At 47.1% G+C, this 15,704-nt stretch overlaps 1 protein-coding gene across 2 annotated transcripts in view; it reads right to left on the bottom strand.

Annotated features, from left to right (window-relative positions):
* The window catches only part of FGF18 (fibroblast growth factor 18), a 73,553-nt gene that overhangs the window by 35,007 nt on the left and 22,842 nt on the right, over positions 1 to 15,704 (bottom strand). For both annotated transcript variants that reach the window (XM_051793823.1, XM_051793822.1), the window contains exon 4: positions 8,326 to 8,506. In XM_051793823.1, the coding sequence (XP_051649783.1) occupies positions 8,326 to 8,506 (181 nt within the window). The remainder of the gene's footprint in view (positions 1 to 8,325; positions 8,507 to 15,704) is intronic.

The following is a 15,704-nucleotide window of genomic DNA, read 5'->3' as shown; positions in this document are numbered from 1 at the left end:
CTACCTGGTTTTTAGAAGAGCTGAGGTGAAATCCGAGTGACTGAAGTCCCTTATTTTTCTGTAAATGTAACACCTTTCTTGAGGAAACCCCAATATGAAAACAGGAATGGTCTCACAGCATCTAAAACCACCAAATAATTACTCCTAACGAGGCCACCGATGTGGTCTCCGTCACCACCATCTCTTTAGTGTCTCTCCATTTGCAAAGCTTTTATCCCAGTGGCACACCACGAGGTCAGGGAACCGTGCAGCCCCTGCTCTGGGATGAGGAAGGGACGTACAAGGACACTTGAGAGGATGAAATTCGTGCAACTTGGTTATGCATGAGGAACAAAGGTCCTTCTGTCTCCACTGTCTGGAGGATCCAGCCTCAGTGTCCCACCACCCAAGCTTGGCAAAGTGGAGCAGGAGATGCTCCAGGTGAGTGATGTGGCCGCCACCACCACCACTAAGTCTCCAGCAAAGCAAGCTACTGACTTTAGGAATCTCAAACAGCAACCTAGAGAGGTTCCATGGTATCTTCAAGTACACATCAAGATTTGCATTTCCCATCCTGTCTTTAGTTAGGCATGTTCTTAATAGGGTTATTGATACTTTTAATTTCCTCCAAACATTTCCTATGAAGGAAAAAAACTCATTGGCCACTTGACATCATGCACGGTGATGTACGCCAAAGGCAAAATGTACAAGAGAATTTGTTGACAATGTTTTCCTTCCTTCCTCTCCAATGTAAAAGTAATTAAAAATCCTTTTGAAAATGCAGGCTAGCCTATTTGTAGGGTTTAATTTTAATTGCACCCCAAGAACTGACTTGAATTCATGACTGGCCAAATGCTTAGATGTGGGAAAATCTCAGCACAAAACAAGGCTTGATAACAGACACCAACACAGAAAAACTACAATAAACCCAAAGGAGCTCTCTCAGCGTTTGTGTACAGAATTGCTCACGGCCTAGAAATACATTTAAAATTATGCAAACTTCTTCCAGAACTTCATCACAGAATCACAGAACGGTTTGGGTTGGGACGGACCTTAAAGATCAGCTCCCCCCATCCCCCCCCAGCCACCAGTAAAGATTTCAGATAAAAGTAATCATTAAACTAATACACACAGTGCATTTCCAGAGTCACAGAGGAGAATGGGAAGCCCTTAGACTGTGTGTGTGTTATTTCATCACAGCCAGGGAAGAACATATAGCAAAGCAGCTGCTTGAGCTTCATGGGAAAACACCATAAACACAGCAAGGCAGGAACAGATAGCATCATATTGACCTGTCTTCAGGGTCTGGCATTCACATTTTCATAAAGTGTCTAAGAAGATAAATCACTATACTAATAATATTTGTATTGATTATCTAAACTGAAGCAGCAATCGACTCCATTGTCTCACTTCCTCTTAAATTGCTCACAGATGGGATCCTATTTCCTATTCTGCATTTCTAATGGGAACACTTAAATCACAGCACAGAATTAGATACACACAAACTGTTAACAAAAACCCTTTTATGACTTGCATGAAAATAAAGATTTTTCACTTTGTAGCTCAACTTTCCGCTCCACAAAGAAATTAAAATGACAAATTATCAGCAGACCTCTAAATTACTCCTCCTCATTATTTCTGGGTCCTAATATTTGCTGACAGACAGGCCTATGCTTTCCGAACCCCGATCGGTGGTTATGGAGACTTGAAGTTTGGACACAGAGCTAAAAGGGGATTTTTTTTTTCCATGAAAGTCAAGGCTCTTTAAATTATCTCAAGATCCAAAAGTAGGGAAGTCCAAAATCACTGTAATGTCAGAGGGAAAATAAACAACAGGTTCTGCTGTTACTGCAGGTACAAAACAAGAACTGCTGCAGAGAGAGATGGACTTCAGGTGTGAAGCTGGCTGCAGCAGGAGCTTGGGACAGCAGCTTCCAAAATCAAAAGTAAAGGAAACTGACAACAAATTCATTGTACAAAACAGGTTTGTCATGACTCAAAAAGCAAAAGGCTTGGATTTTTCTTCCGTAACTTCTCATCCTGCCTAAGCAAGCCTTTTCCTTACCGTGGCACAGAATACGGCAGAATAAAAACTAAAAATGTCTTCAATGTACAGATGGTTTGTATAAAATGCTTACAGCGTATTTTAAATGGAACCTCTCAGAGCCACCAGGAAGGTGAGGGCAGCCGAGGCCCCTCACTGCCCGGAGCAAGCTGGGAGCCCATCCCCACCTCCTGCCCCATCCACAGCCCAAGCTCTATCCCCATCCCCAGCTCCATCCCCAGCTCCTACCCCGTGTATGGGTGAACAAAGTCATGAGCTTCAGCTCATCTCCTCGCCTGCTTTCAAGGGACAACTTCGGCACTGCTCCACTGCAGATGAAAAGGGGAGATATTTCAAGGAAAAAAAAATAAAGGTATTGGGGATTGTTGGGCAAGAAGGAAAAGCCCAGAGCCACAACACAGCAGCTGGATGGCGAAGGCTCCTCCAGCTCAGGCCAGTCCCCAGGACACATATGACTGTACAGCTGCCATGGTGAATAATCATCCCTTACGCTGAGGTCAGCTCTGCCCCCGGGCTAAGTAAGTGAAAATAAATGGTTTAGAAGATAAAAGGTCTTTTAAAAAATTTATTTGTCTTGTCGTCATGTCAAAACTGTAATGGGAAGAGACTGGAGGCAGCAATACGTTGGTTAAATGGGAAACAGCCATCCTGATGGTTCAGCAGAATAAATTACAAAGTGAATCCCAGCTCATGAGGGATTTGGGGCTGAGCTGCACCGGCAGACAACCCCTTGCACGCACCTGTTCCTGGGAAGAAAAGCAGATTGGAAATACACGTGGAAAAAATGCAGAAATACGGCTATATTTCATAAACCCCAAATGCTGCTTGGACTACATCTCCCCCCCTTCTTTCAGGTAAATTCTGCGCCTTCCAGCCACAATGAGTTTAGTTTTCCCTCCTGATCTTCCCAGGAGAGGGATCGAAATTAATTTAAACTATTCCAGGAAGGGAAAGGGTTAATCAGGTTTCCCAAGGCAGCTTGCTGTTCAGGTGCCAGAAACACCGAGGGGAAAGAATGACTTGCTAAAGATGGGACAATGGCACTGGTATTTTGCATTTGTTTCCAGGATTTGAGATAGAACAAATGGGAGTCATTAGTGAAATGAGTTTAGGGAGTTCTAAATTAGCTGTCAGGCTGCCAAGCCTGAAGAAGTGCTATGTCAGCCATTAATTCTGGAGAGCATAGGATTACCCAAACCTAGGAAGGAATCCTGCAAAACTGAGAGTCAATTAAAGGAGGCTATTCTGCTATAATAATATTTTCCACACATATTACACCTCCTCATGGAACAGAGCCCACTTCTACCACAAATGAAATCTCTGGCGGGATGGAGTGTGGCTGATGTCTAGACAGCTGTAATGTGCTCTCCATGGGCAGGTCCACTGGCATCTCATGGAAGCTCCAGCTTGAACAGAAGGTGGGGTCTGCAAGCTGCGGAGCACACCACCCAGGCTGGAGTGGCCCCAGGAAGGAGTCACCCCTTTTCCCCAGCTCCTTGCTTTCTCTGTACCACCCAAAAAAGCACATCTGTACGGGGTGTTCTGTCCCCAGCACGCCCATGACATGTGGAGGTAACACCTGGCATCTTGCACGCACACAACCTCTTGGGGTTCCTTCCCTCCTTGATCTACCTGACCCCAGATGTGTCGACTGCTGGCAAACCATGGTCTGTTAACCCCCCTAAACCTCCTGTCTCAGGAGCATCTCTGGAGTCCTGGGCTAAAACCCACTGAACCCAGGGGGAGTGTTTGAGGGGGTGTCACTGGCTCAGGGTCCAGCACTGGGGTGCTGAGGAGAGATATCCTACCTGTGCACCGCCCCTTGCACAGGGTGTCCTCAAACACAGCCTCTATGCTGCAGACTAGAAGGCAGATAAATGAGAAGGTTTATAAAATAGAGGGTTTATAACCTTCTGGGGGAGCCAAGAGTGTTTTTTAAATTGTGATGGAATAGGTCCATGGACAAAATACCACCTGGAACACGCTGACTAGTAATGTACCTACCAGCACATCCCAGCCTTCAGGACATCCAAGCAAATTAAGGCTACCTCCACCGGGAGGGCAGTAAAGGGCTCTCACACCTCTCCCCTCTCCGCCGCCGATGGCTATCACTGCTCGTTGCCCCGCAGGACAGCAGTAGCTGGGGACAAATTAAACCAAAAATCCCATGGCTGTGAAATACAAATAAGGCAAAAAATGCCTTCACCCAACCAAGAGAGCTCTGTCTCCCCAACTGCGCCGGATACACAGATCATGAACAAACAGGATAGAATGTCTTCTGCCTTTTGTGAAATGAAAATAAATGAAAGGATCTAAGGTTTCAGGTCACTGATCTCTCTCTTCCCTATCTGTACCATTTATCAGAGGTAGAATATAAAGGTTCCAGGTCCTTTTCTTTTTTTTGTCAGCACTTTAATGGTTGTTTTTTCCCCCTTCCCCCTTTCATTTTCTGAATGAAAGGACCACTTAGGAACCTGTAAAGTAATAATAAGCTTATAACAGGAATATTGTTTTTCTGGGCCAGTGCAAACTCCTTCTGAATAGGTTGAAGAGATTAAAGTAAAAATGCAATCTGTAAATAGATCAGTCTTTTAATTAGTTTATAGTCTGTTAAGAGATAATATTTTGCTCACATAGATCCTCTATTATCTAAAGATCTCAGAGCACTTTAGGAACATCAATTAAGCCTTTAAAAAAAAACAACCTTGGGAGATAGGTAAGTGTATTTAGATTAATTAGTGTTGCTGTGAGCAGCAGGCATTATTATTAGATTTAATTTAGTCCAATAATTGACTTATCTGTTGATGGATTCTAATTCATCTGAGAAGGGATCAAATCCATCTGATTAAAAGGATTACATCGATTCAATTAATTCTATTAACTGACTTAATTTGCCATTTAATAATCTGACACACGGGGCCAGATCTTGATCCCAAAGAATGCATGAACCAAAAATTACACATCGGAATTATTATGCCAGCAAACCCATACATTACAGAGCATGTATTTTTCCTTGCACATGGCATTTGCACACCTGGATAAAACATTCAAGGGGGATTCCTCCAGCCCTGCAGCATCGTTCCTCCCTGAGCCAGGGCTGGCTGCTCATTCTGCCGTACTCGTGGTGGCTGCTTGGAAAGGAGCAATTCCCTGCCTGAGATCTGCCCCCTCCCTTCTTTTCTGGGCACTCTCTGCAATCAAGAGGTGAGAAGTTTTACAGAAGTCAATAAAACCTTGTAATAAAAGTAACTTCCCTTCAAAGGCAGGACAACCCTCCCATGCCAGCCATTTGGAAGTTAGGTATGTGAAAAAAAAAAAAAAAAGACAAAGAAAAAAAGCATCTCTTCACTTGGACACTGTTCTTTAACTGGTTGTGAATGTATGGGAAGAGAGGGGAAAGAGGTGTTAAAACGTTATTAGCTCCCCTATCCTTAAAACTGGCTAGTGCTAATGGCTGGTGATGAGCATTATGGACCTGACAGAGTTCCCCAGGAGAACTCTGAGCCTGTGTGGCCTTCGCCTGATGTTATCTTCTCTTAATGGGACTGAGTTGTTGAGAGAATTCAGGGCTGGAGCCAGCTCACGGGCACCTTTTCTCACATCTCTTGCCTTTTCTCAGACATTGGCTCTTGCCTGTCCTCCCAAAGCCTTCCCCAAGCCGTAATCCTTAGGCCATCAACCCACAGCACCCCCACCATCGCCTCCCCGCCAGGAGGGACAGGGGTCAGGCAGTGCAGAAGCCGCGGGAGCTGCACTGTCTGCAAGGACGATGCAACCCAGGAGGCAGTGGGTACCCCCGGAGTGAGGCCTGGCTCTGGCACACCGTGCCAGCAGGGAGGCAGACAGAGAGGGAAGGAGAGGAAAAGAACAAGGAGGACACACAGCCGTCTGCTGCACGGGAGGAGAGGTGTCCTCCTCCAGATGCAGACCCGACGGGCAAGACGGAGATGTGGATCAAAAGTTTGCGACTTGAGATCCCCAGACCCCGTTTAAGCCTCTCTCTGGTCTTGATCAAAGGTTACTCCATAATAATGCCTCGGGGGGAGGGGTTCCTGGCACATAATGAACCCTGTGTCATTGCCTTTGTGTCCAGGTTTGGCTGTAACACAGATGGTTCTCACTCCAGTAACTCCGACATCTCTCCCCTCCATTATCCCAGAGAGGAGCTCTGCGTGGTCACATCCTGGACCGCCGTGTCCCACCTCACTGTCTCCCCGATTATCATGCTCTGAGTGTTCCCGTGCCAAGCAGGTCGATGAGCGGATTTCCATAACCTTTCAGCAGGGCTAGGGACGAGAAGGCTTCGCAGCCTGACGCCTCAGGGAGTTTGATGAGGAGGCGCGGGGAGGGAGCCGGGGCTGGTGTCGGCAAACAGCCCCCAAGGCCGGAGCACTCCGGGCTGTTCGAAGGACGCCAGCAACCAGGAGCGGCGGGGGGCTTTGGTGGCGAGCAGGGATGCAGGCAGCAGGAGCTCCCCAGACGGGAAATCTCGGGCTCTGCCGTGGTGCAGCATCGCCATCGGTCACGAGCACGCTCCTGCGCGCCGATTTGTTGTTCAGACACGATTGCATATGTATGAAGGGGACAAGATGGGCTTTGACACATAAATTAGCACTTGTCAGCTGCTCCCGGGCACACTTCCCTGCTGCACCCACTGTAAATGCCGCCTTCTTTCACGAAGAGGAAAACTCCATCACGGCACCTGACAGCCACCGCGGGCAGGAGCCTTGCCGGGCGGCAGCAGCAGCACCCAGCGATTCGTTTACATATCAAACCTTATGAGAATGAATGCAATAAAGTGACACAATAATTAGCAGCCAAGTGGCACTTTCCCCTCCTGTTTTATCTGGAAATTTGGGAATGACAAAGGACAAGGTTGATGAGATCTCAGGGCAGGGCTTTCCCTGAGAGATGGGGTGACTCCACACAAGGGCCGTGGGGGTTCACTTCAGCCAGGTGCTCTCTGGCTGTCACGTCCTGTGACACAGCTCACGCTGCTCCTCTGCCTCAGCAGTGGCCAGAGCTCCCCTCTGTGCTCAGCACAGCCTGTGCCTCATCAGGCCTGAAGCTTCCTGAGGGATGAAACCGTTCCCAGATTCTGCACTCCACCTCACCAGTGCTGCACATGAAAGCAATCTCACATGAATGGTCACAGAATCACAGAATATGCTGAGTTGAAAGGGACCCATAAGGATTGTGGAGTCCAACTCCTGGTCCTGCACAGGCCCATCCCCAACAGTCACCCCCTGTGCCCCAGAGGATCAGCCAAACCCTCCTGGAGCTCTGGCAGCCTTGGGGCTGTGCCCACTGCCCTGGGGAGCCTGGGCAGTGCCCAACCAGCCTCTGGGGGAAGAACCTTTGCCTGAGATCAAACCTGAGCCTGCCCTGACACAGCTCCAGCCATTCCCTGGCTGCTGTCCCTGGTCCCCCCCAGAGCAGAGCTCAGTCCCTGCCCCTCCTCTGCCCCTCGGGAGGAAGTTGGAACTGCACTGAGGTCTCCCCTCAGTCTCCTCCTCTCCAGCTGAACACATAAACGTGCACACCCCCCTCTGCAGCAATACATGAACATGTGGGGCTGTACATCCCAAAGAGAAACAGGATGAGTGTTCTGAACAGCCCTAAAATCCTCACAACAACCAACGTGAGCAAAAGCATCTCAACCACTACCATCTCAAAACACACCAGAAGTACAGACTTTTTTGTCACTCGGTCTCAAGCAGCATTTCCAGCATGTTGCTTGTGTGCAAATCACAATGAGAAGAGTTGAAGGCGCTGATAGCACCTGTATTTGTTTTCCTGTAAGATCCACATGCCCAGAGATTCAACTTGAGCTCTCTCAAAGCTCCCAAGGACTGCTTCATTTCAGCTCAAACCAAATATCCCTCCACCTGAAAACACGAGAGTGCTTCACTGAAGTACTGAGTTTGCCCAAACTCGAGCCCAAAGTTCATGGGGAAAGGACTTCTGCAATCACCAATTTGGGTATCATTTATGAATTGCAGAAGATACACCCTAACCCATCCCTTGAGCAGAAAAAGATTTTTCTCTTCAAGCACCATCATACACTAATAAACTGGAGCAGGCAGTACTTTGGGAACTGCCTGCAGCTGAGAGGCAGCTCCAACAGAACAAACCTCATGTTCTTATTCTGGAAAGGGTTTTTTTCCTTTTATTCTGCTTTTTATTGCTCTTATTATTTTTCTCTCAAGAGGTTCTTTGCACAACATGCTGGATTAAAGCCTTTGACCTTCAGTCTGGGGGATGCCAGTAAATATTCTTACCATATTTATCTCCGTCTTCTCCTTTGGCACTGATCCTCCTGCCGAGCACTTGGATGTGCTTCCCGCTTGTCCTGCTGTAGAGTTGATAGAGCCGAAGCTGCTTCCTGCTTACATCGTCCCTCGCTCGCGTCTGGTTCTCCACGTGTATCCGAAAATCCACATTCTCCTCGGCAGCAAACATCTGAGAGGGATGGGTCGTTGGGAGAGAGAAAAGAACAGACCATGAACACAACAAGCCTCTTGGACAGGACTGCACACCAACCTGCCAAGGGGCACGTGGTGCCGAGGACTCAGATTTGGCTGCCCTTCACTTGACAGCCGTGGCCACGGTATCAGGCGCTCAGCGTGTAACTCTACCCAGAGCTGGCTCTCAACAGTAAACCAAACTTGGGGTTTTGCAATCAAACGGGGGTTTTTTTGAATAAAAACTTCTGTCTGGCCCTGCATTGATTTAATCCTGGTCAGCCATGCTGGCCATAAATTAGGCTCTCCATTGCATATGCAAAACCTCTACCAGGTTACATGGACACGGACGGGAGAATGGGGATGGACAACCCCATCTCAGGGATTTGGTGCATCACCCTCAGCATCTGCACTGATTCCCCAGATTAGCTCCAGGGAGGAGTCAAAGGAAAAACTATCTGTGCTGCCCTTAGCAGACTGGGCTTGAGCTTTGCACAGGCACGAAATCTACTGCAATAAAAGTGTCACAGGCACTCTTCAGCTTAACTGTTTCACCAGCTCTGCCCTTCAGTGAAGCCAGCTCACTGGTGATCGTCTGTGAATGCATTTCTGTCCACCTCAACTGGACCACGGCTTGGGGAGAGATCACAAGGAGTGGTGAGAGTCATGTGCAACTGCACACCATGATCAGCAGGGGTGTGATTGCCTCAGCCACCTCATCTGTCTCTTCTGGCCAATGCAGTAAATTAACCTTAGTTCACTACAGCCTTAAAATACTACCAGAAACTTTTTGTTTAGTTTCCTATCTTAACTATTCTCAAAAACCACCAAAACAGGATTCCCGCTTTTGCTTCCATGAGTCATCCTGACTTGCCCAAGGTCCAAGTACCTGACAGCACAGATGTTCTCAAGATGCCCTCCCAAAGGGGAGCCTGGGCAGCATGCACCCTAAAGCACTTCACACCCAAGCAGTATGAAAGCCCAAAAATCGCTCCATGATCTGTCCATCTGTGATCTGTGGAGCATCTGCACCATAACATCCACGCTGCCCACTCCAGACTCACAGATGGACAACATTTTGGTAGCAGACTCCCTTCACAGGACAATAAATCATTTAGAAACATGGGACTCTTGTCCTCCTGTTGGCCTGCAAGCAAGTGTTCTAATGTATCAGTGTGGGGAGGGAGCAGGCGATGCAAATGAAAAAGGCCAATAAATCCTTCTTCAGATCTATTCCAGACTAAAACACATAAGAGCAAGTGGCCACAACACATGAAACAGCCCCACTTCAGCCTCCTGCATATATCATCTCATACCAGCAAATACTTCGAAGTCATACACTCCCTGAAAGTCAAAACCTCAAAAGAACTTTTCAATTATCAAGGGGACAACCAGGCCTGCAGCGGGAGGAAAACTTCAGGCCGGCAGTGCTGCTCAGCACCAGACCTTCACTAAGCAACCTGAACCAAAACACCACGTTCAGCACAGTGGCCACAGCAATGAGGTTCACAGTGATGTTGCACGATTGCCTTTGGTGCCGTTACTAAATGCTTGGATTCTGCTATTTGAATTTTTGGAGGGAAAGTGATTTAACTCTTTTTTGCTGTCAGAAGCCCGTAGGGAGCTGAAGGCATGGGCACAGGCTGGGCAAAGGGAGGCTCAGGGTGATGCCAGGTCTAAACAGACATTCATGGAGTTGACAGAAGTTACAAGGGTTACAATATTTCCCACTGTCAGAAAATAGCACAGCCAGAAGCTGTGACCCAACGCTGAGGATGTGAGAGGAGAAGCAGCTATGGCACCTGCCCAGAAGGTACGGTAGGATGGCACAGTGGGATGCTGACAGAGTTCTTTCAGCATGGAGCTGAGTTCTGCTCGCTCCGCTCTCTCCAGGCACCATGGCAAGCAGGACTTGGCTTTTGACAGAAATAATATTAATGTCTTTTTTTTCCTTCCTACATGTCTTCTTGCTTTCTTTTCAAATGCCATTGTTGCAAGAGATGTTAAACTACCAAGCCCAGAGATGTTCCAATCATGCTGACAGTCTGCCTCATGCCCACAAAGCAAGACTATTTGCAGTTAAAATTCTGGCTCCATCATTTTAAGATTTAAAACAGATTTTAAATCAAGATGACGTCGTTACATTGCTTTCACCACGTTAATGAATTTCACATTTTTCTAGGAAAAAAACCAAAACAGGTGGGATCTGAAGTGGGGGGAAGGGCATGTTGCTTTGCTTTCTTAGAAACTCCCAACAGAAAAGGCAATCTGTTTTCGAAAACATGTTTTAATTCTCTTCTAATTGTCTCGGGAGCACTCACACTGCAGAGGCCCCAGCCCGCAGCTGCAGTGCCTGGGTGGACTGGGGAGCACCCACGGAGCATCCTGCACTGTGCTCAGCCCCACACGCATCTCCAACACTCCTACGCATGTTTGTCACCACTGTCCTGCCTGAGAGCAGCTATTTAAGCTTTGCAAGAAGGGCACATCCCCCTGGCAGCGCAGGGGGATGACATCTCCTCCTCCCCAGCCGTGGCTGGCACCACCCACAGCCCATCACTTCATCCAAGCCCAGCAGCAGCTTGATGCAGGAATCAGCAGGTGACACTGACCCCCGAAATACAGTCAGCCCAAGTGTGTATCAGTCCATCACTTCTCCAGCAACAGGCCCAGCTCTGACCTAGGCAAAGAAATCCTGGAAGAAGAACGCACTTACAGGTTCCCCTCGCAGCTGACCTGTCCCCTGGCCAAGAAGCTGTGGTCCACAGCAGCAGTGAAACCACCCGGATTTAGCTGCCTGTTTAAAGATAAACTCATGATTAACCACTCTGTGGAAACAGGATGCTCTGCTGGAGTGTGGCCAAGGGGAATTAGCTGTGCCAGCCTGGGCTGCATCTGGCCTGCAGCAGAGAGCATCAATACCCGAAAACAAAATTTCACGCAGTGGTGATTTCATGAGACAAAACCTATTTGATCACTGCTGAAATCCACTCTCACAGGATCCCTGCCCTACAGAGCACACTCCCTCAAGCAGCGAACTTCTCTGAGATAAAAAGGTCCCTTTATATATATACCATAAGAGAGACTCTCTTCCCTAAATCTCAAAAAAATTAGGAACATATGTCTCCTTCAGCAACTGATCGCCAACACTCAGTCAAGAAGGTCACCTAAAACCAAGTACATCCACCCCCAAATATATTTCCATAACAATCATAAAAACAAATGCAGAAATGCCTTTAAGTCCCTTAAACTTAAGGGCTTTCACTCCTGTTCACCAAAGCAAAAGGATTTTTTTTCCTTTTTTTTTTACTGTTGATATGTTGTGCTGCTTATAGAGATATCATACACAAAGGGTATCTTTTTTTGACCTTTCAATCTGATCATCCACGTGTCCACGCAGTAGGCAGCAAAACCCACAGACTGGATCCAGAGCTGCACACACCAGATTGCTGAAGGGAACAGTTGCTTGCACCTTCTGCCTCCTGACCAGCACCACGCCCTGTGGGACATTCTCCAGGGACAGGAGGCAGGACTCCCCCAGCATTTTGGTGGGATCTGAAGTTGTATTATGGTCTGGTTTGCATCTATGCAACTGGCATGGGTCTCTGTCTATGCACAACAACTTCAACGTCTCAGGATAGTGGTTTCACATAACTCCATCTCATTCTTTGGCAACAGATCTGCAAAATCCCAGTCGTTAAATCAGAGCATCAAATTTGGTTTAATTTTCACTCTTGCTCTCTTTCTGTTTTCCATCAGTTCCTTATCCATTTATTAGTTATTTGTCACTACACCTTTCAGTGATAATATACAGCTACAAAGACATCCTAAAAACACACTTGGCAATACAGAGCTTATGCAAGAGAATAAACAGCATTCCTTTAAAAAACAACTATCACCTCAAGCCACTGATGCATCAGAAACACCTCACAACTGAAAAGAAGCAGCTCTCCCTCCTCTGTTGTCCTTGTCCAATCATTCAAGGTAGGTGCATTTAGTCCTACCTCCTTTCCAAACAGCCACCAGAAGCAGAAACGACATCTGTCTTCAGCAAGTCCACATGGGAGATTTTCCAGTGATTTTTTGCCAAATGATTCTTACACAATGAGTAGTTTCATTTTAAATGGCTTTACAACAATCCTTCAGCTTAAAGAATGACTCCCCTATTTGTTAAATCCCAGACACAGGGTGAGGGAAAGACCATTTTGCTGATGCCACCCAAGGTTTTACCACACAGCAATCCAAGAAAAGCCTCCGACAGCAGTGGTGTCAGTCCCGCACAGGCTGTGCCCCATCTCCGCACTCGTGGATGCCTCGTGTGAACAGAGAGCAAGCCCAGCCCCACCAAGGTCAATGAAATCCCCACTGTGCCAAGCCACATTCACAGGATTTGGCTTTCCACCCAATCAACCTCCATGCACTTAGGATTTTCTACTTTGAGCTTTCCAGTAACAGGGGATGTTAATCTGTTGTTGTTCATGTCATAAAGCATTACAGCATGAGATGTCCAAGGCCCACAACATGGCCAAGTTAGCTGGGAGCTGGACTTCAGAATTTCCTGATGTTTTTGCTATTTATGCTACGGAGCCTCCAAGCCTCAATAGAGAGCAAACCATTTGTTATTCCCCCAGCTGAATCAGGAATACAAAATCCCTCTCGCTAAGGGCCGTACCGATTGCAAAAGATAAACAAATCATGCTATTCAAAGTCCTCTCAAACCCCATCTGATAAGCAGGAAATACTTATTACCTTTCAGCCATCAAATCAACCCAATATTAATGATTTTCTCCATGACCTTCTAAACACATGAAAGTCAACTTGATAAGGTCAACAAGAGGATATCCAAGACAGATCTTTCTCAAGTCCTCAAAGGCAAGTAACAAACCACTTTGCTTCCATGACTTTGGCAAAATTCCTGTATGCCAATTACAGAAGGGTTTGCTAGCTCACCATGACAGCCATCCTCAGCATACAGTGAAACACAATGCACTCCTTATTTGCTGCTTTTTCCTCCACTTAGCTGCAAAGTCAATCCATAGCCAAGATATTGTTACCTTTGTGTTACAGAGCCTAGTCCAGAGCCAGGCAGAAGTGGATGGGCACTGCTTGGGCGTAGTCACTTCTTTGGGCTTAGAAGCACAAATTAGAAATTCATTTAATGCAAAGCAGCTCCACGTTCAGATATGCAGAAGGAAACCAGAGTGAAGGGAGTGGGCACTTCAGAGTGAAGCTCTGCACGTTCAGTGGGAGAGAGGCTATGGCACAAGAGTGCCAGAATCACACCAATGCAGCTAAGCCTTGCAAAACAACAGAACTTAGAGATTTACTTTGGTGTTTGTTTCCTCCTGCTGCCCATGGAAAACTATTTTTTCCTTAGAAAGTAAATATCCAAAAAGCTAAGTTGCACTCCCAAGTTGCACTTGGGAGATGTCACTGTGGTTGGTGACTGCGCACCCTCTGGGATGCACTGAGAAAGGGCAGCACGGTGCACCGTGGAAGCAGTTGTTCAAAATGATGCAGATATGAGATTCCGCAAAAGATTCCACCAATGGCATTTACAAAGTACCTCACTTGAAACATTTTTTGATTTTTCTTTTTGGTGAGAAAAAATATTCCATTGGACACGCACGAATGTCCCATTAAAAACCCAGAGGCCAAAAGATCTCACTCCACAAGAGCTGTACCACTTTACAGATTGTCCACAAATTAGGACATGAACCATTTTTGTCTTTGATTCCTTAGAAATCTGTTTCAGAAACACTTCACTAATATTATCTGCCTTCATTTTCTACCTCGTATATTTACCTCCAGTTTACATTTGTTTACTCTATGTCCTGGTTCCAGCCAGGACAGGGTTAAATTTTTTGCAGTAACCAGGAGGGGGTGTGGCCAGGACCCAAATATTAGGCTATACCACCTCATGTCATTGCCAAGGGCAGGAGGAAGAGACTCTCTTCTGAGGAGAAGGGGGTCCTCAGGGGGCAGCGGGGCAGGCTGGCACCAGCTGTGGTTGTGTTGAGTCAGGCTGGTGAGCATTTTGCATGTGAGCCACTTTCTCTTTCGTACACTTTTGCTGTTAATACTGTTGCTGTTACTGGTCCTTTTCTTATCTCATTGCTGTTTCCAGTAAATTGTTCTTATCTCAACCTTTTGTGCCTCCAGTTCTCCTCTCTGGCCACACACGGGGGAGGAGGGGGTACAAAGGAGGGGTAGGAGGAGGGAGGGCAGTGTGGTTTGGAGAGTCTCAGTGGAAAAACTAAACTGGGGGGTATCGTTCCTAAACCATGACACTTTCAGTAACAGTGTCCTTCAGCTTGAATAATACTTTTGCCCCTTGTGCTTCTCCTTGCAATGCATTCAGGCTATTCCCCTTCTCTGCTCTCTTCCCAACCTCCATTTCACCATGCTGCAGCATGAAGAAAGCCAAGAACAGACCATCTCCACCTCCCCTCGTCACAGAGGGGCTCCTGCCTGCAAAGAGGACGGGTGCCAAGCTCTCCCTTGGCATGGGCCCATGCAGGAGATGTTGGCCCATCACAGCGAAAAACCTAGAGCTCTCCCTGCTCCTGCACAGATAGGCTCTGGAACTGAGCCCCTCATGGCTTGGACTTGAGTGTTTTCAAGTTGCTGCAGTATGTGAAATTCAAGGCAGTTTGCTCACTCTTAATTGAAGTGCTTGCAGGGATGGAGCTGGAAAGGAGAAGGAAATGGGGTGATAAGGGGGTCAAGCCCGCCCGTCCCTTTGAATTTCAGATATGTTAAATAAGAACCAAAGGGAAGATGTTTCCAGGGCTTGGAAAAGGGGACATACAACTCAGTGAGGTGACACATACTTGGATCCAAAAGCTGTTCTGCAAACGAAGCCTCTTTTCCTCCAGAGAGCTGCCTGCTACATTCAGAGTTAGATTAAATCTCCTCAGGTAGTGTCAGACCTCTGTTCTTTCCGAAACACACAGCCTCTGAGAAATACAGCTATTGCTCAGCCACACTCCCCAGCAGCTCCTGAGATCCCACCAGCTGTCCAAGCCATGGATCACTGCTAAAGCAACGCATCCATCCACCTTCAGGTGGCAGACACAGTGTCACTGAACCTGGTATGAAACCAGGAGGAAGGGAGGATGGAGTGCCAAAAAACTGGAACCTGAGAGTTTCAGGAAATGAATGTTTTATGGCCCATCAGCCAGTATTTGACCGTT

The sequence above is a fragment of the Manacus candei genome, unplaced genomic scaffold (assembly GCF_025592945.1).
Source record: "Manacus candei isolate 608988 ecotype Guabito, Panama unplaced genomic scaffold, ASM2559294v1 h1tg000037l, whole genome shotgun sequence".
Classification (NCBI taxonomy): domain Eukaryota; kingdom Metazoa; phylum Chordata; class Aves; order Passeriformes; family Pipridae; genus Manacus; species Manacus candei.
This window is presented reverse-complemented; position numbering and strand designations above follow the sequence as displayed.